Source organism: Mobula birostris, chromosome 12 (genome assembly GCF_030028105.1).
Source record: "Mobula birostris isolate sMobBir1 chromosome 12, sMobBir1.hap1, whole genome shotgun sequence".
NCBI lineage: Eukaryota > Metazoa > Chordata > Chondrichthyes > Myliobatiformes > Myliobatidae > Mobula > Mobula birostris.
The window spans coordinates 39,913,529-39,938,730 of record NC_092381.1 but is presented as its reverse complement, the minus strand read 5'-3'; the positions used below and the strand labels follow the sequence as shown (position 1 = coordinate 39,938,730).

The 25,202-nt window shown below is 40.5% G+C and overlaps 1 protein-coding gene across 6 annotated transcripts in view; it reads left to right on the top strand.

Moving 5' to 3' along the window:
* Positions 1-25,202, top strand: part of rnf220a (ring finger protein 220a) — a 478,182-nt gene that overhangs the window by 364,100 nt on the left and 88,880 nt on the right. For 4 of the 6 annotated variants that reach the window (XM_072273650.1, XM_072273651.1, XM_072273654.1 and 1 more), the window contains one exon: positions 10,576-10,700. In XM_072273650.1, coding sequence (XP_072129751.1) covers positions 10,576-10,700 — 125 coding nt within the window. The remainder of the gene's footprint in view (positions 1-10,575; positions 10,701-25,202) is intronic. The other 2 variants (XM_072273652.1, XM_072273653.1) reach the window with 1 other exon arrangement.

The window sequence follows — 25,202 nt, the reverse complement described above, 5'->3', positions numbered from 1 at the left end:
AGATGCAAAACAAAACTGTACTTTTGAAATAGTGGTAACTATGAGAAAGTTTAATTTATGTGCTACTGGTATGTTTTTGACTCATTGTCACCCCCTAAAAAGTCACTGCACCAAGATGGATAAATACTGCTCCTTATCTTCTGTAAGAATCAAATTCCAACCAGAAAGAAAAATGTATGGTAGAGGAATAATCAGTATTCAGGATTTCCCCTGTTTGTTGATAGTGAGGTTTGCTACGGAGAATAATATAGGGAAATTTGGAAAGATAATCTGTATCAATAACATGCAATGAGGTCACTGTTTGAAGAAAAAATGGTGTTTGTTCATACCACATACTGCAGGGAAAATGAAACTGTCCTTTTCTTTTGTTATCTTTGGCAGTGTTGGTCATGTGCCTTCATAGACTTCTGGAGGGGTTAATATTGTGGTATTTTGATATCGTTTAGATTCAAGCTGTAGTTTACAATATTATGTGAACCAGAAACATCACGATGAATCAGTTTGAATGAATAGCCTACCTCACCGACAGGCACTGATTGGGGCTAGGTCCTGTCAGTGCCACCGAGATCTTAAAGTACACAGGAGTGTGATTACCAGATAATTAATTAATGATGATAGTGTAATCACTTCTAATTAATTCAGTCTTAACTGTTTTGGACACAGCATTCCTGGAAATACTATACACTAAGGGTGTCAGATAAGTAAAGTTTAACCTGCTTTTATTAGTTCCCCGTTGGCTTAATCCTGGGGCTGGCAATTTCATCCTTATTGCCATTGGGATGAAGGTAATCTTACAAATAGCTATTTGGCTATGGTAAAAGCATTTTACTTATAAGGAAAGTATATCTGACCATCGATGAGTTGGTAAATAATGATTCCAATAATATTGAAAATTTAGGAGAGTTGAATGTTTGGTGGTGTTGCCTGAAACTTAATTCAGACTTGGCAGCTTCGTATTGTTAGAATTATGTTTGGATAATTAAATATTGTTATTAATCAGCATCATTAGGTTTATGGTATATGATTCATTTATTTGTTCAAATAAAATGAGTTGAAAGATGTATCTATAGAATAGCTTTCTAATTTTCATTCTGGTGAAGAGGGTGGGATAACAAGAGACTCTGTTATCTTGCAAGATTCTCTCTCACTGAGTCCCAAAGAGGTAGTTGAAATGTCAGGCTGGAGCTTATCTGCCATTAGGAACCTTATGTCTGGTAGCACTCTTCAAGTGCAAAACAGTTTTACTATTATTGACTACAGAGGTTCTATTCATTGATCTTAAAAAGAATAAGATCAAGAATTGAACACTTCCCCTTAATGCAGACTGAATATGGCAATGAAATCTGTCTCAATAATATTTGGGTTGTTTTGGTGTCTATTACATATCAGTGTCTCCTAGGACTGCTCTGGGAAATCATAAGTGCAGTGAGTAAATCAGTCCCCTTCCACAGTCAAGCTTCACTAGACCTGCAATCTGTGATCATCAGTTTTTTTTTTAAATGCCTTTTTTTCGAAACCATATCTCCCTTTTAATTGTTCCATTTAAATCAGAAGAGTTGAGTGAGACTAAAATATATCCTGAGTGCTGTTTCTGATGAGGCCTTCCTTCTGGTGTTACACTAAACAAGAATCATCAGGGAGATCATATTAGGGGAATTTTCAATGTTGAATTTAAATTTCAGATTTCACGGCAGGATAGTTACGGGCACAGTAGAAATGGGTGGCACTGGGGTGTAGCAACTTGTGTAATGGTTTATAGGACCAGTGATTGGGGTCCAATTCCTGCTGTTGTTTGTAAGGAGTTTTGTATATTCTCTCCATGACCACGTGGTTCTCTGGTTTCCTCCTGCATTCCAATGACGTAGGAATTAGTAAGGGTTAGTAAGTATGGGCATGCTACGTTGGTGCTGGAAGTATGGTGCAAATGTGGGCTTCCTTCGGCATATCATCAGACTCTGTTGGTCATTGCTGCAAATGATACATTTCACTGTATGCTTTGATGTACATATGACAAATAAAGCTATTCTTTATCTTTGAATTAGAATCAGAATTGGGGTTATTACCCCTTCCATATGTTTTGAAATCGGTTGCGCTGTGGCAGCGGTATAGTCCAAGACATAAAAGTCACTCTAGGTTGCAGAATATAAATAATAGCACAAGGGAGGAATAGTGGGTGAGGTAGTGTTCATGGGTTAATAGACATTTCAAAAATCTGATGGTGGAGAGGATGAAAAATGTCTGGGACTTCAGACTCCTCTATTTCCTCCTCAATGGTAGTAATGAAAAGATGCCATATCTGGATGGTGAGAGTACTTCATGATGGATGCTGCCTTCCTTAGGCTCTGTCTTTTGGAAATGTGCATGATGGAGGGGTGACTTGTGCCCTTGATGGAGCTTGCTGAGTCTACAACCCTCTCTAGCCTCTTTTGTTCATTGGAGCCACTTTGGAGCCTTCATACCAGGCAGTAATGCATCCAGTTAGAATGCTCTCCATAGTACATCTGAAGAAATTTGCTGAAGTCTTTGGAGATATACCAGATCTCCTTCAGCTCCTGATGAAGTGCTGTTACTAACATGCTTCCTTCATGATTGCATCAGTGTTTTGGGCCCAGCTTTGATCTTCTGAGATGTTGACATACAGGAACTTGAAGCTGCTCACCCTTTTCACTGCTGATTCCTCAATGAAGACTGGTGTTTGCCCCCCAACTACCACTAATTTCTCTTTGTTTAAAAAAAATATATACTTTGAAAGTATTCAAATCGTTTTGTTTTTAGTTTTTTTCTCCTCAATAATCCTGTCATCATTAATTCAAAGCTGATCCAAGATCATAGTAACTTTTTGTTTTGGAAATGTGATTTCAGGTTTTCATTCCATAGAATACAATGTAAGAATTGTATTTCTCTAGAGCCTGGAGTACTATGAATTCAGTGGAGTTAAAACAGTAGGTCTTGTGTGATTGAGCTGGGTTTTTCTATTCAGCAGAGCCTTTCAAGAGGACATTATCAATTAGACCAGAGATCTTCCATTCAGTATTTAGTCAGAGACAGCTGAATAATCTGCATATAGCCATAGATGGCTTTCTCACTTCCTCCACCCCTCCTTTTACTCTTGATATCACTTGTACCTAAAAATTAATGTAGCATCACTCAATTTGCAGTTAAGGAGAACAAAGAATTACAGTAAAATAGGCAGTGTTCTGCGGTGTTAAATTTCTAATTATGTGCAGGACAGTTTTTAAAGAACAGAGTAAGGGAAGATAAAATTTATAAATTTGTACAATGGGCACTGGGGATTGAATGGATAATTTTGGAATGAGCCTGTCAAGTGAAACCGTTTCAAGAAATAATCTGGTTTTCTTACTGTGACACATTTAATCTGCTCTCTGATTACTATTTAAATTAACACCCTAATTGCCATGATAGATTATTTCCTTCATAAATTGAAAGGAAATTTTCAGACAGGCAAGAGCAGACACATTGAGATTTTTAAAAAATGACAGCACCTTTTGTCAAACCTTAATCTAAAGAAGGTGTATGAATTTTACAAGGAATGAGCAATATATATATTCTAGTAGAAGGCTTCCATCAAAGGCAGTCAAAATATAAGTATTACTTCATTTGTGAAAGGTTACATTTGTACAAAATGTTTTGTTGAGCTAAAAAAAAATTGAAACCATTCAGTACAGTGCATTGATAAGGGAAGGTAAGTGATTCATTGTTATACCAAAAAATTAGATCTGTAAGTCAAAAACTCATGTACCTACCAAAGAATCAGTGGCATTATAGTGTCAATTTGTAAATAAAATGTTCTGAAATCAAGGATGAGTGTTTGTCTGGAGTCAGGCCTCAATTATTCATAAAATCAGTATAGTTCACAACAGATCCCTTATACACATTTTTACTCCTAATTTTTAAAACATTTTGAATGTAAATGTTTCAATGGCCAGGATTTTTAAAATTTATGTATTCATTAACCACAGAATTTTCAAACAGTTGGAAAAAGGTTTCTGTCATACAGATACTCCCATTGAAATTTAAAGTTCAAACTTGGTGTAGGCAACGAACACAGTGTCAACTAGGTTCTTCCATCTGGAGTCTGAACTGCACTTTTGTCCTAACAAAACTGATGTGTTATGTCAAGGAAAGCTCAATCATTTGAAGCAACCAGAATTACCCAAAGCTCCAGCTTTTCTATAGCTTTCCTATTAATGCATGTGAGCTTTCTCTTTGACTTATAGTTATGAAGTAAAGGTTCAGATGCCACAACTTAACTATCCCTGGACATCCAATTCTTTTTAAAGTTTATAATTTTGTATTACCCAGGTGATAAAATATTTTGTATTTGATTCAAGTTTTTTAACTGGATTTTTAAAATGAAAGCGTTGCCTTTGTTTTCTTGCTGAGAGTTAACACATACGTCACAAAGTGGTATATATCAGTAAAGTCATTATTCTAATACAGTAGAGTATGATAAACAGAAAATATTCATCAAATAATTGGTTCAGTGACATTTATTAGGTGACTAACAATCTGATCATCCCAAAATAATAGTACTATAAGAAGTTTGCATCTACATGAGAAAGAAGGTGAAGCCTTGATTTTTAAAGCTTAACTGAAAGATGGTATCTCTGACATTGCACTGCTCAGTAAATAAACATTTGCAGGAGAACATGAACCCAAAACTTTGACTTCCTGATGGGGATGCTGCTATTGATCATTCATTGATGATATTTGAATTTATGAGCTACAACCTCTTGCTACCTGAGTAAAGCCAGTTCAATAATCCCTTAAATAAAAACTAGCTTTTCAGTTTTCCCCAGGGGGAAATACCAGGAAACCCAAACCTATTAATTATTTTCCAAAATAATTAGTTTTATGTCCATATCATGTGACCACTGTTTCATCTTGTAGACTATATTGAAGATTTATTTGAAGAATGGTGACATCGAGTGTCCTTTGACAGAATGATTAGCCTTTTAAGAAATGTAAAGCTTTGTGAAGGTTTTTGTGAGATTGGTCTTTGAGAGAACATGACTATTTTGTGATTGTACTTCAATCATTTCATGTTTTATTCAGATTGTGCATTGTTTAAGTTCCTCCATTATCACTTTGTCCAATATGAACTCGGGTCATGAAAACATCAGCTAATTTAGTGTCTTTGTTGGGCTTAATTGCTAAGCATAGCCTTCTGAAACTACCTTTCGAAGACACAGAGATGTTCCATGTATTGCTATAACGGCATGGGAGTAGAACTTCTCTTGAAACAATATATGAAGTTTCTCTAATATATAAGGATTCAGTAAAATAATTTTGATAAATGAATGAGATAATATGTATTATACAGCTGTGAAACTGTAATCTAAGTTAATTAAATTTTATGTAATTGTGATAATATTTCATGTTAGTTTTTTTCCTGCACTATTTATTTTGAACCATTCTTCTTCTTCATGTGCCTTGCACGTTACACGCTTGGGCGATCATGGCTCTCCACATCGAACAATCCCTCACAGCGTCAATGATACCTTGCACACTTAGATCTGTTAGTTTTTTCACAGTGTCCTTATATTTTCTTCTTTGCTTTCCTCTTCCACATTTCCCAGGCATATGGCCTTGTAATGTAAGGCATTCTGTTTCTCCCTTTCTGATGACATGGCCCAGGAATTTAAGTTTCCTCTCATTTAATATTCTCATTAAGGATCTTTTTGTATGGGCACATTGGAGTACTGTCATTAGTTACCCTATCTCTATATGATATTTTCAGCATTCTTCTAAGAAACCACATTTCTGTTGCTTCTAAGTTTCTTTGGAGTTCTGGTGTTATAGTCCATGTTTTGGAAGCATACAGCAAGATTGACCAGATGTAACATTTTAGTAGCCTAAGCCCTGTTGTCATAGAAATATGTCTGTTGGTAAAAATGGGATTCATTTTTTGGAAGTTGGTTTTGGCAATGGCAGTTCTTCTTTTTATTTCTACTTTACTTCTAGCATGTTGTGATATAAAGCTACCAAGGTAATTAAAGCTGGTCTTTTGTTCAATCTCTTGGTTACCGATATACAATTGGCAGTTGGGAGTATCCTGCTGTTTTGATATTACCATACATTTGTTTTTTTTTACAGTTGATCATTAGACCAAAATCTGTACTTGTTTGTACTACTTTGTATAGGAGGATTTGTAGGTCTTCTGCAGCACTTGCTATTAGGTGGTATCGTCTGCATATCTTATATTGTTGATGTTAACACCTCCAATTTTTATCCCATCTAGGTATTCTATTTCTCTGAGACTCATTTCACTGTAGGTATTAAATAATTCCGGTGAGGCAACGCATCCTTGTCTAACTCCTCTTTGAATTTTAGTCCAACTGCTTATCATCAATTTTTACCGCTGCTGTTTGATTCCAATATAAATTTTGAAGCAGTTGTTGGTCCCTTCCGGCAATGTTTAGTTTAGCGAGAATTTGAAATAATTTTTCATGTTGCACTTTGTCAAATGCTTTAGTGAAATCAATAAAACATAAAAAGACATCATTTTGATATTCAGTTGCCCTTTCTGAAAGCATTCGTAGTATGAAAATTATGTTCCTAGTTCCTCTATCCTCAATAAACCCATATTGCAGTTTAGAAATTTCTGGCGTTAACTTGTTTTTAATTCGACTCAGAACAATTCTCAGCAAAATCTTTATTATGTGACTCATAAGACTGATTGTTCTATAATTTTCACAGTCAATAGTTCCAGGAATTTTTGGCAGAGTTATAAATACTGATTTCAAGAGATCGTCAGGCAATACACCAGACTCATATATGCCATTAAACAGTTCAAAAAGAATACCTGTGCCCAGATCTTCTAGGGCTTGTATCATTTCCACTGAAGTTTCATCAGGTCCAGTGGCTTTACCATGTTTCACGCTTTTCATTGCTTTAGTTATTTCTTCTTTGGTAATAGGTGGGCCAGAATTAGGGTGTTAATATCTGGGGGTTCCCCTCTATTATCTTCAAAAAGCTGCTCTATATACTGAATCCACCTCTCACATACTTTATCTGGATCTGTTAGCATGGATCCGTCTGCTGATCTTATGCATCCTGTAGAGGAGGTTTTCTTAATTCCAGTAATTTCCTTAATTTTCTTGTGCATTTCTTTGCTGTTGTTAATATGGCCTCTACTTCATTGCATTTTTGAGTCAGCCACTCTTCCTTTGCAATATTGCACAATTGTCTGATCTGTCTGTCTAGCTCTCTGTATTGCACTTCATTATTCTTCACTAACCTTCTTTGTTCCATCAGATCTAGAATTTCTTTGGTTATCCACCCCTTGTTGGTGTGTTGAATTTCTTGTACTGGGATTATCTCCTCTGCTGATTGCTGTATAGCGTATTTAAATCTGTCCCAAATAGGTGCTGATTCATTTTTGTTGAGGTGTTCTTCTACAGCTGTTTTGAATTGTTGCTTAAGTATGCTATCATTTTTAAGTTCTCCCAACATATATTTCTTTCTCTTTTTTCCACATTTGTTTCTTCAATTTTGTTTTGATGGTAGCTATTACTGGATGGTGATCTGAACCACATTCTGTTCCTGGGTAGGCTTTAGAATTTGTGATATTATTTCTAAGGTGTTCATCGATGATAATGAAGTCTATTTGATTCCTTGTTCTATCTCCAGGGCTAATCCAAGTACACAATCTATGTGGATGGTTTTTATACCAAGTACTGGTGATCACTTGGTTGTTTCTGACACACCAATCAGTAAACCTTTCTCCATTTTTATTTTTCTCCCCTAATCCAAAAGGTCCTATTTGCTGAACCCTTTTTTTCCTAAACCCTTTCCTGTCCAACTTTGGAGTTAAAATCTCCCATGACTAGTTTTATATCTTGAGATTTACATTGCTCATAAGCACTGTTGAGATCTTCATAAAACTGGTTGATATCCTCTTCATCCGCATCATTTGTTGGTGCATAGGCTTGGATTATGCTAATGTTAAAAGGGGTCGCCCTTAATTTAACTAAAAGCAGCCGGTCAGATATCGCCCAAAATCCCATAAGACATTTTGATACTTGTTTGTTTAAAATAATTCCAACTCCATACATATGCTGTTGACCTCCAGAATGCATTATCAGAGAACTATTCTTCGTGAATTTGCCACTGTCGGTCCATCTAATTTCTGACAGGCCTAAGATATCAACTTCCAACCTTTTCATTTCATTTAATGTGTTGTCCAACTTTCCTTTCTGGTAAAGTATACGGATGTTCCATGTTGCTATCCTTAGCCTTTCCCTATTGCTTACAGTCTCTGGATGACAGTCTGGAGTCACCTGCAGCACATGACTATCCCTACCGAGCGAGGTGTTGTTCTGTTGATTAGAGTCAACCCCATTCACGCTGTTGTCTGGTTTCCTTCTTCTGTTTCTTTCCATGATTCACTAGGCAGAAATTCCAACAGTGGTTTGCCGTTGCCTTCTGTTGCCGTAGTGCTCATCTATCTAGAGTATTTGACCTCTACTGGTGTTCCCAATTGGAAATCCTACAGTAGACGTTGCCCAACCTTTGCTGTTGTTGTACAAAGACAATCCTCCACCAAAGCTTGGAATCCACCTCCCTGCTGCCGAAGACTTCAGTGATTTTAGGTGACACCACCATCATTGGTCTGGTTATTTTTCTGGTGCCAAACACTCGCATAGACAGAGCTTCTTCAGCAAGACAGGGTGCACCAGGACCTAAGTCCTATGTGAAACCAGAGTTGTCTTGGGTGGGAGAAGCTATATAATCGCTATTGGCACTTCCTGATATTTAGTCAGGACCAACCACCCCATACACCCCTTTGAACCATTATTCACCTGCAAATGATGACAGGAAAGGGAAATTCTACATAAATTGAACCTTACCAATGTGCATACACACTGTTTAAAAAAATATTTTGGTGTCTAGACACGAGAGTCTAATGCCATATTGTCCCCACAATTTGTTAGGCCAGGCAGCAATATATTACTAACTGTACAATGTAATTGTGTTTCTCTGTTCAACTGCTCTTGGTCCCTTGATTTAGAAGACAGGAGATTGTGCTGTTATGGGGATGCTGACAATTTGCTGCCATTAAAATTTTGTTCTAGTATGTTCCTTTTGATCTTTTTGTTAAATACTAATGAAAGTCAAATTTCCTTTTAATCTTTGCTGAACTGTTGATTGGATTGATTTGGCTCAGAATATTTGACATTTTCAACTCCTGTATATCCATGATGTGTAAAATCTTAAAAAAGAAGTTAAGACATGATTTTGTTTGCATTTCACCATACTCTCCAGATGCTTCAAAGTTCTTCTGCAAATGCAGATTTCTTTTTTTTTGAAATGCAATTCTCATTACTTTACCATTCTAATATATGAGCAGCAAGCTTAAGTGAATTACAAAATAAATGATGTTGTTTTATAAAGAATTGTTTTCCAGAAATCTGAAGTATCAGTATTCTGTTTTTTTTTGAACCACCTCTTGGAATCTTCTGCATGCAAGTCAATTGGCAGTTATGTTAAATCTCTCATCCAAAGGCTAGCACCCTAAAGGTTCATACTTGGAGCCAAAGTGTACAATGACTTCAGTAGCCTTTAGCCTAGTGGCTAAAGAAGTCTGTATTTTTGGTGAGGAAAGGCAATAGAGCTGGCTTTGATTTCTTTTTAACTTCTCAGCAGGCGCTGAGCTAGGCTTTTATATTTTATTGACCTTTTCCATGAACAATATGAAATGAAAATCTTTTGGGGGAAAAACTCACTTGAGCCATGGAACCTGAATAAAACATTGTATATGTCAGCTAAAATTCAGTTGCCACATTAGGAGTCTTGCTGCTGTGTAGAGGATTACACAGTATATTTGTCCTTTAACCAACATTATCATTGCTGAAACATTACCGTTACCTTCAGATAGCAGATCTGTGCATGGTACATTGTTGGAGATTTATTAGAAACATTTGGTACATGGGCGGTACAGTTCACTGTGAGGATGTACTGTACTGAAGATTTTTGGTGGGTTATACATTAACCACTTCCTTAAGTACTGGCCAACCAACAGGTTACAGGCTGTACCGTGTTAGAACCGCTGACATAGGGCAATATATGAACCCATTTCTGTAACGTTAAATCCCAAAGTCCCATGTACCTTCATGCATTTGTTCCAATAAAGAGCAGAACTAGTTTCCTCACTTTTTTTCCATTTCTAGTAATTGTTCCTTATTATTGGGTACTTTTGATGCTGTTTATTATATTACTGTGGAGGTTTGGTTACCATATTGAGAGCTTTCGTGTATTTTCTGATTTATGGACAAAATTGACTTATGGACGTTTGTAAATAGGGAACATGAGCATTACCCAGGGATAGTTTGTAGTTGGGTTTGCTGAAGTTTATTTGTCCTCTTCCAAAGATAATTCTAACCTAATGAAGCAGAGCTAATATCAAAGCCTATCAGATCAGTTTTGTAAGCGTATTGTTTACAAATCAGCCCCTGTAAAGTTTTATGCATATTTGAATTATATTTGGGTTTTGAAAATATATTTCCTGAAAGAACATTGATAGTAAACCCTTGTTTGTTTCTTGTCTTTTAGCACGGATAGGGAAAAACAAGAGGAAGAAGGCCTCAGAGGATGGCCAGGTATGTCCACTATGCAATGAGACGCTTTCTGGATCTATGGAGGACATGAGTAGACATGTGGAAGCCTGCCTGGACAAGGTAGTTGATGGGCATGTTGAAACATCAACAAGTCTTTTTTTTTCTTTGAACCATATCAGAAGGCTCGTTTATAACATTTGTAGATGTTTTATTAGCCTATGAATATATTTCTATTCTTGTAGTTCCTTCACAGTGCTGCCAGTATCACCCCTCTTCCCAGTAGTAATATCCCCAGTAAATGGCACCGAATCTCTTTGCTGCTTTGGAACCGAAGACCGTACTTGCACCACTGCTGCACCTCGCCTTTCCAGCTAACATCTTGACTCCCTCAAATTCAGCATGCCTGTTCCACATCCTTCCATCTTTATTTGTTACTTAAGCTCTTGCTGCCATCGCAGAAGTTCTTTGCTTCCTTCCTTCATCATTTGTCACCAAGTAATGAAAACATATAATATGGTTAAATTCCAGCTCTTACCGTCCTCTCAAAAAATTGCTATCTAGTTCATCTTCCAAGTATCCATCCTCCAAGGTTTCTAATCTTCCGAGTGCTTGTGAGCCATTTGTAAACCAGAGCCCTCTGCTTTACTGGCCTTGAAAAATGCATTGTTTAAATTACCCCAGATCCTCCCATTATCATCTTCTATGCCCTCAAAGGATAATACTGCATCTTAAGTTAGCACTGTTGTTTTCACATACATATCTTTCTGCATGTCCCCAGACTCCTTGCATGACCTTACTTTCTTTTTACTTCTTTCCCAATTCAATATTAGAACAAAGCATTGGCTGTTTGATGCCACCCAACCCCTTGATTTCATCCCACCTTCCACTTATTCCATTTCGTGCTGCTACCTACCTGCTGTAACACAATCAACACACATGAAATCTGGAGAAACATCGATGCCACCTGGCCTGCTGAGTACCTCCAGCATTTTGTGTGTGTTGCTTGGATATCCAACATCTGCAGATTTTTTCTTATTTGCTGCAACACTGTTTTTTCTAATTTCTTCGTGTATATCCTGGGCTTCAATATAAGGTAAGAATTAAAACTTAACACAAGCTAAAAGGATGTAATAATCAACTTCGTTATTGCAGTTTCTAAAAAAAATGCATATAATTTGAAGAAGAGAAGACCATTTGTGTTTTCATAATATTATGTGATACCAATGATTTAATTTATCTGATAACTAGAAAAAAAAAGTGACCTGATATGCCAGAGTATATCTTTGTAGCTGTTGTGAACTAATGTTATCAACTGGTGGTATAAATTATTTCCATAGTTAAGTATTCATCACCCTAAAAGTACTGGATCGTGTCTAATGTCAATTTCTGTTTGGCAGTTCAAATATCTGCAAAAAAGTAATATTGTGCGCCAGCATATTACAAAATCTTAATTGGTACTCCTATCGAGACAGAGTTGTCTTTAATATGGGTAGCTATTAACTTTTATTTGAACTTGCTCATTACTTAATTGACTTTAATTGGACTTAAAGAAACAAACATGCATTTCATCTGATAAATACAATATTGTTTTTATGTGGCATAGTATTCCATTATATAAGAACAACATTTGATTTGGTTTTAAACAGTGCAGTAGAGGGCATTAAACAGTGCAGTAGTGGGCTGAAGATGGAACAATTAGAAAGGAGGATATATGACTCTTACAACTTCTGCTAATGGAAATTCCCATTTGTACCAGTTAATCTATGGCCAGACAAATATCATGATGCTGACTTAAAGTGGGGTCAGAGCAGAGCATATGGATCTTGGGTAGTAGACTGGTAGTCCAAGGATGTGGAGGCTTATCTTAATGCTGGACTCTCTCCTGGAGTCTGGATTGGATTCATTGTCTGAATTGTGCATTGCATTGGGAGTCCCTTGACAGCAGATGTAGTCTGTTCATTGAGAAGTAGTTCTGGCTGTGGTTATTCTGATTGCAGTGATAGCAGGGATGGGAATATCAAAGGGTAACATAAGAAAAAGTAAAAGAGTAGGGGCTCTTATGGCTGCTCTACTGTATTACTGTGTTAAGGAACTGGAGCTGAAGCTAGATGATCTACGGATCATTCGGGAAGCTGAGGAGTTAATAAACAGGAGCTAAAGAGAGGCAGTCACACCAAACTTGCAAGGGTCAGAGAACTGGGTGACTATCAGGGGAGGGAAAGGGAATAGGCAGAAAATGTATTGTGGCCATTCTCCTCAATAACAAGCATACCACTTTGGAATCTGTTGGTGGGAAGACCTACTGGGAGAAAGCCGCAGCGACTGGGTCTCTGGTACTGAATTTGGCTTTGTGGCTCAGTAGGGAAGGGCGGAAAAGGGCAGGAGTGATAGAGAATTCGAAGATTTAAGAGAAATAGGAGCTTCTGTGGACATGAAAGACTCCGGGATGAAATGTTGTTTTCCAGGCGTCAGGATCAGAGACACAGCTCAGGCTTCACAAGTCAAGTCAAGTCACTTTTTATTGTCATTTCAACCATAACTGCTGGTACAGAACATAGTAAAAATGAGGCAGTATTTTCCAGGACCATGGTGCTACATGACACAATGCAAAAACTACACTGAACTACGTAAGAAAAAAAAACTACACTAGACTACAGTCCTTTCCAGGACTGCATAAAGTGTACAAAACAGTGCAGGCACTACAATAAATAATAAACAAGACAGTAGGCACAGTAGAGGGTATAGTAGGTTGGTGTCAAGCCAGGCTCTGGATATTGAGGAGTCTGATGGCTTGGGGGAAGAAACTGTTAAATAGTCTGGTAGTGAGAGCCCGAATGCTTGGGTGCCTTTTTCCAGATGGCAGGAGGGAGAAGAGTTTATATGAGGGGTGTGTGGGGTCCTTCATAATGCTGTTTGCTTTGCGGATGCAGCATGTGGTATAAATGTCTGTGATGGCGGGAAGAGAGACCCTGATGATCTTCTCAGCTGTCCTCACTATCCACTGCAGGGTCTAGTGATCTGAGATGGTGCAATTTCCGAACCAGGCAGTGATGCAGCTGTTCAGGATGCTCTCAATACAGCCTCTGTAGAATGTGGTGAGGATGGGAGGTGGGAGATGGACTTTTCTCAGCCTTCGCAGAAAGTAGAGACGCTGCTGGGCTTTCTTTGCTATGGAGCTGGTGTTGAGGGACCAGGTGAGATTCTCCGCCAGGTGAACACCAAGAAATTTGGTGCTCTTAATGATCTCTGCGGAGGAGTCGTCGATGTTCAGCGGAGAGTGGTCGCTTAAGGGATTGGGGTTGGTGGACGGTAAGCATCCAGAAGTCATGATAGGTATTGGTAACAACGACATAACTAGGAAAAGGGATGTAGAAAGCTGAAAAACAGGACCTCAAGGATAGTGATCTCTGGATTACTACCAGCGAGCTAAGAATAGAATAATATGACAGATGAATGTGTGTCTGAAGAATTGGTGCAGGGCTAGGGTTTCAGGTGTATGGATCATTACGATCTCTTCTGGCGAAGGTAAAACCTGTACGAAAGGAACAGGTTATATTTGAATTCAAGAGGAACCAATATCCTTGTGGGCAGGGTTACGAGAGCTGTTAGGGTGCATTTAAACTAGTTCAGCAGGAGGATGGGAACCAGTGATAGATGATGGAGCAGTCGGTTAAAGGTAGAGACTGTGAGGAAGGCTAGGCAGTGGATAGGGTACAATTAGTTGAATGGTTTGAAATGCACAAAATGTCAAGAACAAGGGTGATTGACATAGTGCATAGATCAGTATGTGGACATTACAGAGACTTGGCTGACAGAAGGGCAGGAATAGCTGCTGGTTGTCCTGGGGTTTAGAAGTTTCAAAGAGGATAAGGAGTGAGGTAAAAGAAGTGGGGAAGTGGCATTGCTATCAAACATAGTATCACAGCTGTAGAAAGGGGAGACATTGTGGAGAGATTGTTTACTGAGTCATTGTGAGTGGAAGTCAGAAACAGCAAGGGAGCAATCATACTACTTGGAGCATTCTATTAAAATTATTCGCTATATTTGTGGAATGAACATCAAAACATCGAAAAATACTCTGAAATTCATAATTTTGCACGAGCAACCAACACAGCATGAGGATTGTGCTGGGGGAAGCCCGCAAGTGTGGCAGACTTCTGCTTGCAACGTAGTATGCAACAACTCACTAACCATATGTCTTTTTGGAATATGGGAAAAAATCCGAGTACCTGGAGGAAACCCACACAGTCACAGGGAGAACGTACAAACTCCTTATAAACAGTGATGGGAATTGAACCCTGATTGGTGATTGCCTATTGAGCAGAGAACTGAGGAGCAGATCAGTAGACAGAGTTTGGAAATGTGAAAAAATAACAGGGTTGTTGTCATGGGTGACTTCAACTTCCTTGATATTGATTAGCACCTTCTTAGTGCTAGAGCATAAGTGGGATATGTTTAGGAAGTAAAGATTAGACAGGGATCTTGAGGTTTATAAGATTGCCAGGAAGGAACTTAAGAGTAGATTTAGGAGAGCTAGAAGAGGGCATGAGAAGGTCTTAGCAATTAGGATTAAGGAAAACTCCAAGACATTCTACATGTACTTGAGGAACAGGAGGATGACAAGAGTGAGGTTAGCACTGACCAGGGATAAAAGAGAAACATGCTTTGGAGTCAGGAGAAGTAGGGAGGTCCTGTGAATGCTTCAGTATTCACAGAAGAGGGGGACTTTGACAAATGTGAGGTCACCGTAGAACAGGCTAATATGTATGAGCATATTGAAGTTAAGAAAGAGGATGCAACTATTGAAAAACGTTAGGGCTGAGCAGAGTATATACACAAGAGATTCTGCAGGTGCTGGAAAGCCACAAATGCTGTAGGAACTCAACCGGTCAGGCAGAATCTATGGAAAGCAATAAACAGTTGATGTTGTAAGCCAAGATCCTTCATCAGGGCTGGAAAGTAAGAGGTAAGAAGCCAGAATTAGAAGGTGGGGGAGGGGAAGCTAGAAGGTGATAGGTGAAGTCAGGTGGGGAGAGGGGAGGAGCAGTGAAGTGAGATTCTGGGAGGTTGATGGGTGGAAAAAGTAAAGGGTTGAAGAAGAAAGAATCTTCTTCACATCTGGCAGGCAATCTACTGGAGAGAATTCTTAGTGACAGAATTTATGAGCATTTGGAGAAGCATATTAGGGATTAGGGAGAGTCAGTATGGTTTTGTGAGAGGCAGGTCATACGTCATGAGCTGGATTGAGTTTTTGAGGGGGTTACAAAACAAGTTGATGAAGGTAGAGCAGTGGATATGGTGTATGTGTGGACTTTAGTAAGGCATTCAACAATGTTCCCCATGGTAGGTTCATTCAGAAAGTCAGGAGACATGGGATTCAGGGAACCTTGACTGCACGAACTCAGAACTACAGAAGACAGAGGGTGGTAGTAGATGGAATGCATTTTGCCTGGAGGTCAGTGACCAGTGGTGTTCTACAGGACTCTGTTCTAGGACCCCTTTTCTTTATGGTTTTTGTAATAACTTGGATGAGGAAGTGGAAGGGTAGGTTACTATGTTTGTAGTTGATAAGAGGTTGGTTGGGGGTGATGTAGAAAGTTGTCATAGGTTATAACAGGACATTGATCGGATACAGAGCACAAGATCAAGTTTAATTATCATTCAACCTTGCATTAATATAGCCAAACAAAACAGCGTTCCTCCAGGACCGAGATGAAAAACAAATTACCAACAGCACAAAGCACCAGCACAAATAGCACATACACTTACAGTGGCATGCAAAAGTTTGGGCACCCTGGTCAAAATTTCTGTTACTGTGAATAGTTAAGTGAGTAGAAGTTCAACTGATCTCCAAAAGTCATAAAGTTAAGATGAAACATTCTTTTCAACATTTTAAGCAAGATTAGTGTATTATTTTTGTTTTGTACAGTTTTAGAGTGAAAAAAAGGAAGGGAGCACCATGCAAAAGTTTGGGCACCCCAAGAGATTTGAGCTCTCAGATAACTTTTACCAACATCTTAGACCTTCATTAGCGTGTTAAGGCTATGGCTTGTTCACAGTCATCGTTAGGAAAGGCCAGGTGATGCAAATTTCAAAGCTTTATAAATACCCTGACTCCTCAAACCTTGTCCCAACAATCACCAGCCATGGGCTCCTCTAAACAGCTGCCTAGCACTCTGAAAATTAAAATAAATGATGCCCACAAAGCAGGAGAAGGCTACAGGAAGATAGCAAAGAGTTTTCAGGTAGTCATTTCCTCAGTTCGTAATGTACGCCCTATCCTCGTTATATGCTTCTTCAGACAATGCGGATTCACGGTTATGCGAGGAACCTATTTCTACCAACTTCTCGTCATATGCATCCAAAACTCACAGTTATGTGAGGAGCTCTGCTTTCCCACCAATACAAGTCACGTGTGCACGCATCACAGTCTCACTCCCGCCATTCTCGCATTGGTTTTGGCAGCGTATGGATGTGCGATCTTGTGCTCTTAAACTTTTGTGTTTTTACCTACGGTGCAGTGATTTTGTGCTTGAAATATTTAATTATGCCTCCTAAGTGTTTGATGTCAAGTCCTGGGCCATCAGCCAAGCGGCTGAGAACCGCTTTAACACTTGGAAAAAAAGTTGGAAATTATGAACAGGGCGGCATCAGGTGAAGGTAACGCAGCTCTGGGACTCTACCCTGTGCACTTGTGGGCTATGATAGCTGAGGTAGGCATCACACTGAAGCAGGTGTTTAATGCAGACGAGTCCGGGCTTTTTTGGAAGTGTATGCTGAAGCACACTTACATAAGTAAGGATGAAAAAACTGCAACACATATTAAAGTTGCTGGTGAACGCAGCAGGCTAGGCAGCATCTCTAGGGAGAGGTACAGTCAACGTTTCAGGCCGAGACCCTTCGTCAGGAGTAACTGAAGGAAGAGTAAGTAAGAGATTTGAAAATGGGAGGGGTGAGGGGGAGATCCAAAATGATAGGAGAAGACAGGAGGTGGAGGGATGGAGCCAAGAGCTGGACAGGTGATTGGCAAAGGGGATATGAGAGGATCATGGGACAGGAGGCCTGGGGAGAAAGACAAGGGGTGGGCGGGGGGGGAACCAGAGGATGGGCAAGGGGTATAGTCAGAGGGACAGAGGGAGAAAAAGGGGAGTGAGAGAAAGAATGTGTGTATAAAAATAAATAACGGATGGGGTACGAGGGGGAGGTGGGGCATTAGCCGAAATTAGAGAAGTCGATGTTCATGCCATCAGGTTGGAGGCTACCCAGACGGAATATAAGGTGTTGTTCCTCCAACCTGAGTGTGGCTTCGTCTTTACAGTGGAGGAGGCTGTGGATAGACATGTCAGAATGGGAATGGGATGTCTAGTCCCTATATACTTCCATCCCCCATCAGGAAGGTCTCAAAGCTCTCTGCTTCTTTTTGGATTCCAGACCTAATCAGTTCCCCTCTACCACCACTCTGCTCCGTCTAGCGGAATTAGTCCTTACTCTTAATAATTTCTCCTTTAGCTCCTCCCACTTCCTCCAAACTAAAGGTGTAGCTATGGGTACCCGTATGGGTCCTAGCTATGCCTGCCTTTTTGTTGACCTTGTGAAACAATCTATGTTCCGTACCTATTCTGGTATCTGACCCCACTTTTCCTTCGCTACGTCGACGATTGTATTGGCGCTGCTTCCTGCACGCATGCTAAGCTTGTTGACTTTATTAACTTTGCCTCCAACTTTCACCCTGCCCTCAAGTTTACCTGCTCCATTTTCGACACCTCCCTCCCCTTTCTAGATCTTTCTGTCTCTATCTCTGGAGACAGCTTATCCACTGATGTCTACTATAAGCCTACTGACTCTCACAGCTATCTGGACTATTCCTCTTCTCACCCTGTCTCTTGCAAAAACGCCATCCCCTTCTCGCAATTCCTCCGCCTCCGCCGCATCTGCTCTCAGGATGAGGCTTTTCATTCCAGGACGAGGGAGATGTCCTCCTTTTTTAAAGAATGGGGCTTCCCTTCCTCCACCATCAACTCTGCTCTCAAATGCATCTCCCCCATTTCACGCACATCTGCTCTCACTCTATCCTCCCGCCACCCCACTAGGAATAGGGTTCCCCTGGTCCTCACCTACCACCCCACCAGCCTCCGGGTCCAACATATTATTCTCTGTAACTTCCACCACCTCCAACGAGATCTAACCACGAAGCACATCTTTCCCTCCCCCCCACCCCCACTTTCCGCAGGGATCGCTCCCTATGCGACTCCCTTGTCCGTTCGTCCCCCCCATCCCTCCCCACTGATCTCCCTCCTGGCACTTATCCTTGTAAGCAGAACAAGTGCTACACGTGCCCTTACACTTCGTCCCTTACCACCATTCAGGACCCCAGATAGTCTTTCCAGGTGAGGCGACACTTCACCTGTGAGTTGGCTGGGGTGATATACTGCGTCCGGTGCTCCTGATGTGGCCTTCTATGTATTGGCGAGACCCGACGCAGACTGAGAGACCGCTTTGCTGAACACCTACGCTCTGTCCGCCAGAGAAAGCAGGATCTCCCAGAGGCCACACATTTTAATTCCACACCCCACTCCCATTCTGACATGTCTATCCACGGCCTCCTCTACTGTAAAGATGAAACCACACTCAGGTTGGAGGAACAACACCTTATATTCCGTCTGGGTAGCCTCCAACCTGATGGCATGAACATCGACTTCTCTAACTTACGCTAATGCCCCACCTCCCCCTTGTACCCCATCCGTTATTTATTTTTATACTCACATTCTTTCTCTCACTCTCCTTTTTCTCCCTCTGTCCCTCTCACTATACCCCTTGCCCATCCTCTGGGTTCCCCCCGCCCACCCCTTGTCTTTCTCCCCAGGCCTCTTGTCCCATGATCCTCTCATATCCCCTTTGCCAATCACTTGACCAGCTCTTGGCTCCATCCCTCCCCCTCCTGTCTTCTCCTATCATTTTGGATCTCCCCCTCCCCCTCTCACTTGCAAATCTCTTACTAACTCTTCCTTCAGTTAGTCCTGATGAAGGGTCTCGGCCTAAAACGTCGACTGTACCTCTCCCTAGAGATGCTGCCTGGCCTGCTGCGTTCACCAGCAACTTTGATGTGTGTTGCTTGAGTTTCCAGCATCTGCGGAATTCCTGTTGTTTGCGTGAAAAAACTGCATCAAGTTTCAAGGCAGCAAAGGATAGATTGACTTTGCTTATGTGCTCCAATGCCGAAGGAGATTGCCAGATGAAGCCTCTCTTAGTTTAGCATTCACTAAACCCCCGCGCTCTTAAGGGTTTGAGTAAGAATATGCTTCCTGTCCACTGGGCAGCTAACAAGAAAGCATAGGTCACTGGTCAAATCTTTGAAGATTGGTCTGCTAATCATTTTGCTATTGATGCTGAACGCTACTGCCGGAAACAGAATCTTGCCTTTAAAGTTCTTCTGTTGCTTGACAATGCGCCAGCCCATCCTAAACATTTGGACAGTATTCATCGTAACATAACAGTGCGTTTCCTGCCACCTAACACAACATCGCTGATTCAACCACTCGACCAAGGTGTGATAACCACATTCAAGGTGTATTACGGCAAACTGTCGCTCAGATGCTGCAAGCAACAGACGATTTTGAAAATCCCGGGAGTTTACCAACGGTGAGGGAATGGTGGAAATCCTTCAACATCAGACATGCCATCAACAACATTGATGAACCCTGGAAAGAGGTCAGGTCTTCCACTTTGAAGCAACTGACCGAATTTTTTAAGGCTGCGGAACACTTGGCACAAATGGCGATGGATGTGGACCCAAGTTTAGAACGGAATCAGCATTTCAGTCATTCCCTACAGTTAAGCCTTCTTCCCTACAAGCAAATTTATGCTGAAAAACAAAATGCTGCTAAGGAAACAATCCTCACCACTTTCTTCAAACTGGTGTCATCTCCTGCTGCCGGTGAGAGTTTTGTGAACCTTCCTGCCGGCGAGAGTTTTGTGAGTCTTCCAAACCCCTTGCTGTCCTTGATGATCCTGACGACACACAACCATCCACCTCATCCATGTAAAGCTGCCCGACACCACAACAACCACTCATCTCCCGGAGCCAACACACCTGCCACTGTTGGTGAGTACTGTACAACCTAGTATGTTAACTTTCTTATAATTTATTATGTTGAATATTACCTTAAATTGATGAAATATAATACGAATGTTGCCTTGTGGTACTGCTTTTGTGTCGTATTGGTGTAAAAATGTGAATAAGTTACAGATAAAACATATTTAGGAAGCCCTCAAGAATGCAATCCTATTTTCTCCATTTAAATAATTATTCACATTATACGTCAACTTCGAGGAACGTATCCCATTCATATAACGAGGATAGGGTGTAATTAAGAAATGGCAGTTAACAGGAACAGTGGAGGTCAAGTTGAGGTTTTGAAGACCAAGAAAACTTTCCGAGAGAACTGCTCATAGGATTGCTAGAAAGGCAAATCAAAGCCCGTTTGACTGCAAGAGACTTTCAGGAAGATTTAGCAGACTCTGGAGTGGTGGTGCATTGTTCTACTGTGCAGCGACACCTGTACAAATATGACCTTCATGGAAGAGTCATCAGAAGAAAACCTTTCCTGCGTCCTCACCACAAAATTCAGCGTCAGAAGTTTGCAAAGGAACATCTAAACAAGCCTGATGCATTTTGGAAACAAGTCCTGTGGACTGATGAAGTTAAAATAGAACTTATTGGCTGCAATGAGCAAAAGTATGTTTGGAGAAAAAAGGGTGCAGAATTTCATGAAAAGAACACCTCTCCAGCTGTTAAGCATGGGGGTAGATCGATCATGCTTTGGGCTTGTGTTGCAGACTGTGGCACGGGGAACATTTCACTGGTAGAGGGAAGAATGAATTCAATTAAATACCTGCAAATTCTGGAAGCAAACATCACACTGTCTATAAAAAAGCTGAAGGTGAAAAGAGGATGGCTTCTACAACAGGATAATGATCCTAAACACACCTCAAAATCCACAGTGGGCTACCTCAAGAGGCGCAAGCTGAAGGTTTTGCCATGACCCTCACAGTCACCCGACTTAAACATCATCGAAAACCTGTGGATAGACCTCAAAAGAGCAGTGCATGCAAGACGGCCCAAGAATCTCACAGAACTAGAAGCCTTTTGCAAGGAAGAATTGGCGAAAATCCCCCAAACAAGAATTGAAAGACTCTTAGTTGGCTATAGAAAGTGTTTTCAAGCTGTGATACTTGCCAAAGGGGATGTTACTAAGTACTGACCATGCAGGGTGCCCAAACTTTTGCTTCGGGCCCTTTTCCTTTTTTATTTTGAAACTGTAAAAGATGGAAATAAAAAAAGTAATCTTGCTTAAAATATTAAAGAAATGTGTTATCTTTAACTTTATGCCTTTTGGAAATCTGGTCATCTTTTACTCACTTGGCTATTCACAGTTAACAGGAATTTGGACTAGGAGTGTCCAAACTTTTGCATGCCACTGTATGTTTTCAGAAAAACATACAGTCACAAAGAACAAAGAAAATAATGTAGCACAAGAAATTCGGCTGATTCCGGAAATCCAAAGCAATACACACAAAGGCTAGAGGAGATGAGAGGGAGGTCAGCAGGCCAGGCCGCATCTATGGAAAAGAGTAAACAGTTGACTTTTCAGGCCAAGACTCTTCATCAGGTCTGGAAAAAAAGATGAGGTTAGATCAGAAAGGTGGGTGGAGAGGAGGAAGAAGTACAAGGGAGGTGGGTGATAGGTGATACTGGGAGAAGGAGAGGGGTGAAGTAAAGGGCTGGGAAGCTGATATGTGAAAGAAATAAAGGGCTGGAGAAGGGGGAATCTGATAGAAGAAGGTGGAAGACCATGGAAGAAAGGGAAAGGGGAGGAGCACCAAAGGGAGGTGATGAGATAAGATGAGAGAGGGGTATGGGAATGGTGAAGGTGGGGATGGGTAACTACCAGAAATTCAAGAAATTGACGTTCATGCCATTAAGTTGGAGGCCACCCAGATGAAATATAAGGTGTTGTTCCTCCAAGCTGAGTGTGGCCTCATCGCAACAGTAAAGGAGGCCATGGACTGACATGTCAAAATAGGAAGTAGAGTTGAAGAGGGTGGCCACCAGGAGATCCAGCTTTTTCTGGTGGATGGAGTGTAGATGCTCAGCGAAATGGTCTCCCAATCTATGTCAGGCCTCACTGATATACAGGAAGCCACATTGGATACACCAGATACAGTAGGTGACCCCCAACAGACTCATATGTGAAGTGTTGCCTCACCTGGAATGACTGTTTGGGGTCCTGAATGGTAGTGAGGGAGGTGGTGTCGGGCCGGGTATGGCACTTGTTCAGCTTGCAAGGATAAGTACCAGGAGGAAGACTGCTGGAGGAAAAACAGCAGGTCAGGCACCAGTAAAAAATATTCTTCTACCTAGTGAACACTGGATGGTCCAGCCCACAGGGGTCCTCCCACATGACCTCGGTATCTCTAGTTCCTGGTCGACTGCACAGGTAACCCCGTAGCATTGATCTAGATCGCGCCACAACTGAGGCAACGCAGCTCCCCCAGCAGTGAACCAGTGAACTGGATTTGAAGTATTCGACATTACCAATGCCCAGCAGGGTTTTGTGATCACAATAAAAACGGTCGAGACAATCACTCGCACTGCGCACCATGTAACAATACACGACAAGTCCAGGCGACAACACGGCAACAGTATACAATAAGTCCAACTCTGTCACTATTGAGCAACTCATTGATGGGATAGTCCTGTAATAGTGGATGTTCTTAGTATCTAGCAGTGACTTGCGATCATACAAGACGAACAAATACACCTTTGATTGAATCTGGAGTGCCCACTGCGTCCAAGTGAACCGCTGTTTTCCCAACCCCTTCCTTCCTGGAGCTGAATTGAAAGGTAGATGGAGTTCAGTCCAGAAAAGTATGAAGTGATCCTTTGGAAGTTTGAACTTGAGGGCACAGTACAAAGTTAATGGCAGGAACCTTAGCAGTGTGGAACAACTGAGGGATCTTGAAATCCACATCCAGAGATCACTCAGAGTTATTACACAGGTTGATAGGGTTGCTAACAACTTGTATGGTGTTCTAGCCTTCTTGCAGAGAAATCTGAATGGTTGCGTTAAATACCCTGCTTCAACTAGATATTGCCCTATATCTCCCTGTATGTTTATTTAAATATATTGTTGGACAGACACATTTCTGACTTATAAACTGATCAGGTTACAAACAGTTCTCTGGAAAAGAACCCTGTCATTAACATGGGGACCATTTGTTTACTATTTGGCCTTGTCCTTTTTGACTGTGAAGGTTGTGGGATGGGTGGATAGACTGGATGAATAACTGCAGTGCAATTTGCAGATATTACACTCTGAAGCCACAGTGCATTGTGGTTAATAGGGTGTTGCATGGGTTACTAGTCAAACTGGCTACTTTGTCCTGGGTAGTGTTTAGCTTTATGGTCTGGAATATAGTTATTACCTGTGAGGATCCATTAGTAACTTTAGTAGTGTTGCTGAATCAGATGAGTGTCCCATCAGATTTCTGACTTGTGCCTGGTAAATAGTGAAAATGCTACTGACTGTCAGGCTGTGAGTTACTCACCATAGAATACCCAGTCTCTGAGCTGATCTTTCAGCCTCTGTTTTCCTATGGCTTGTCCATTTTCCTGTCAGTCTGTGGGAGCTTAGTAGTGATAATGCCATTAAATGCCAGGCTCTGTTGGTTAGATTCTCTTGTTGGAAGTGATCATCGCATAGTATTTATGTGCATTACTATTACTGACTATAACTTGCCACTTATTAGCCCATGTCTGAATGTTAGGCTGACCTTGATTTGTGCAAGCTTGGACTACTTCATTTTCTGAGGAGCTGAATGTCATGCAATCATCAGCAAACATTTCTTCCTCTGACCTTATGATAGAGTAAGAATCATTGATGAAGGCTCTTACAAACTTTTTAATACATGGGCAAAGGACATGTATTCAGTGTTGGTTTAAGGACTCTAATGAATAGCAGCTGAGCTGATATTTTCCTTATTTCTATTTCCTGCGGTTAACGTACTGCAGACTTCACCTTTATCTCTCAGAATAAAAACTGCTGTAATCATTGCCTATTACTGCCACTCACTGAGAGTTCCTTCTAATCTGTCCTGTAAATCATTTGTCAAGACCTCTAGTTTCTGTAGAATATGAGATTGCACTGCTGGTCTTGTAGTCATAGTAAGTAAAAACACAGATTTTAAATTCTGCTGCAAAATATCACACAAGTAGTATGTTAAGTGAGATTTTGTTTGAAGCAATAAGTTGTTATCTGGAAGAGGATTCAGGAATGATTTTTAAAAGTTTCATGGATAAATACTTCAACTCCAGTTTTAAGGGAAAAATCTATTGGAAGTGGATTTAAAGTGAAACAGCTATTTCAAAGAACCAAACTGGCCTCATGGACCAAATGACTTCTTCCAAAGCTGTAAATGTCTTTGATCTTACTTCTAGGTCTAAAATTATTATACTTATTGAAATTAATGCTCTCATCCATAATTTTATTAACTAAAGGTTGTTTTGAAGATTGCCTGAATTTTCTCTTTGTGATTAGTAATTATAGATGTTCATTCCTTATC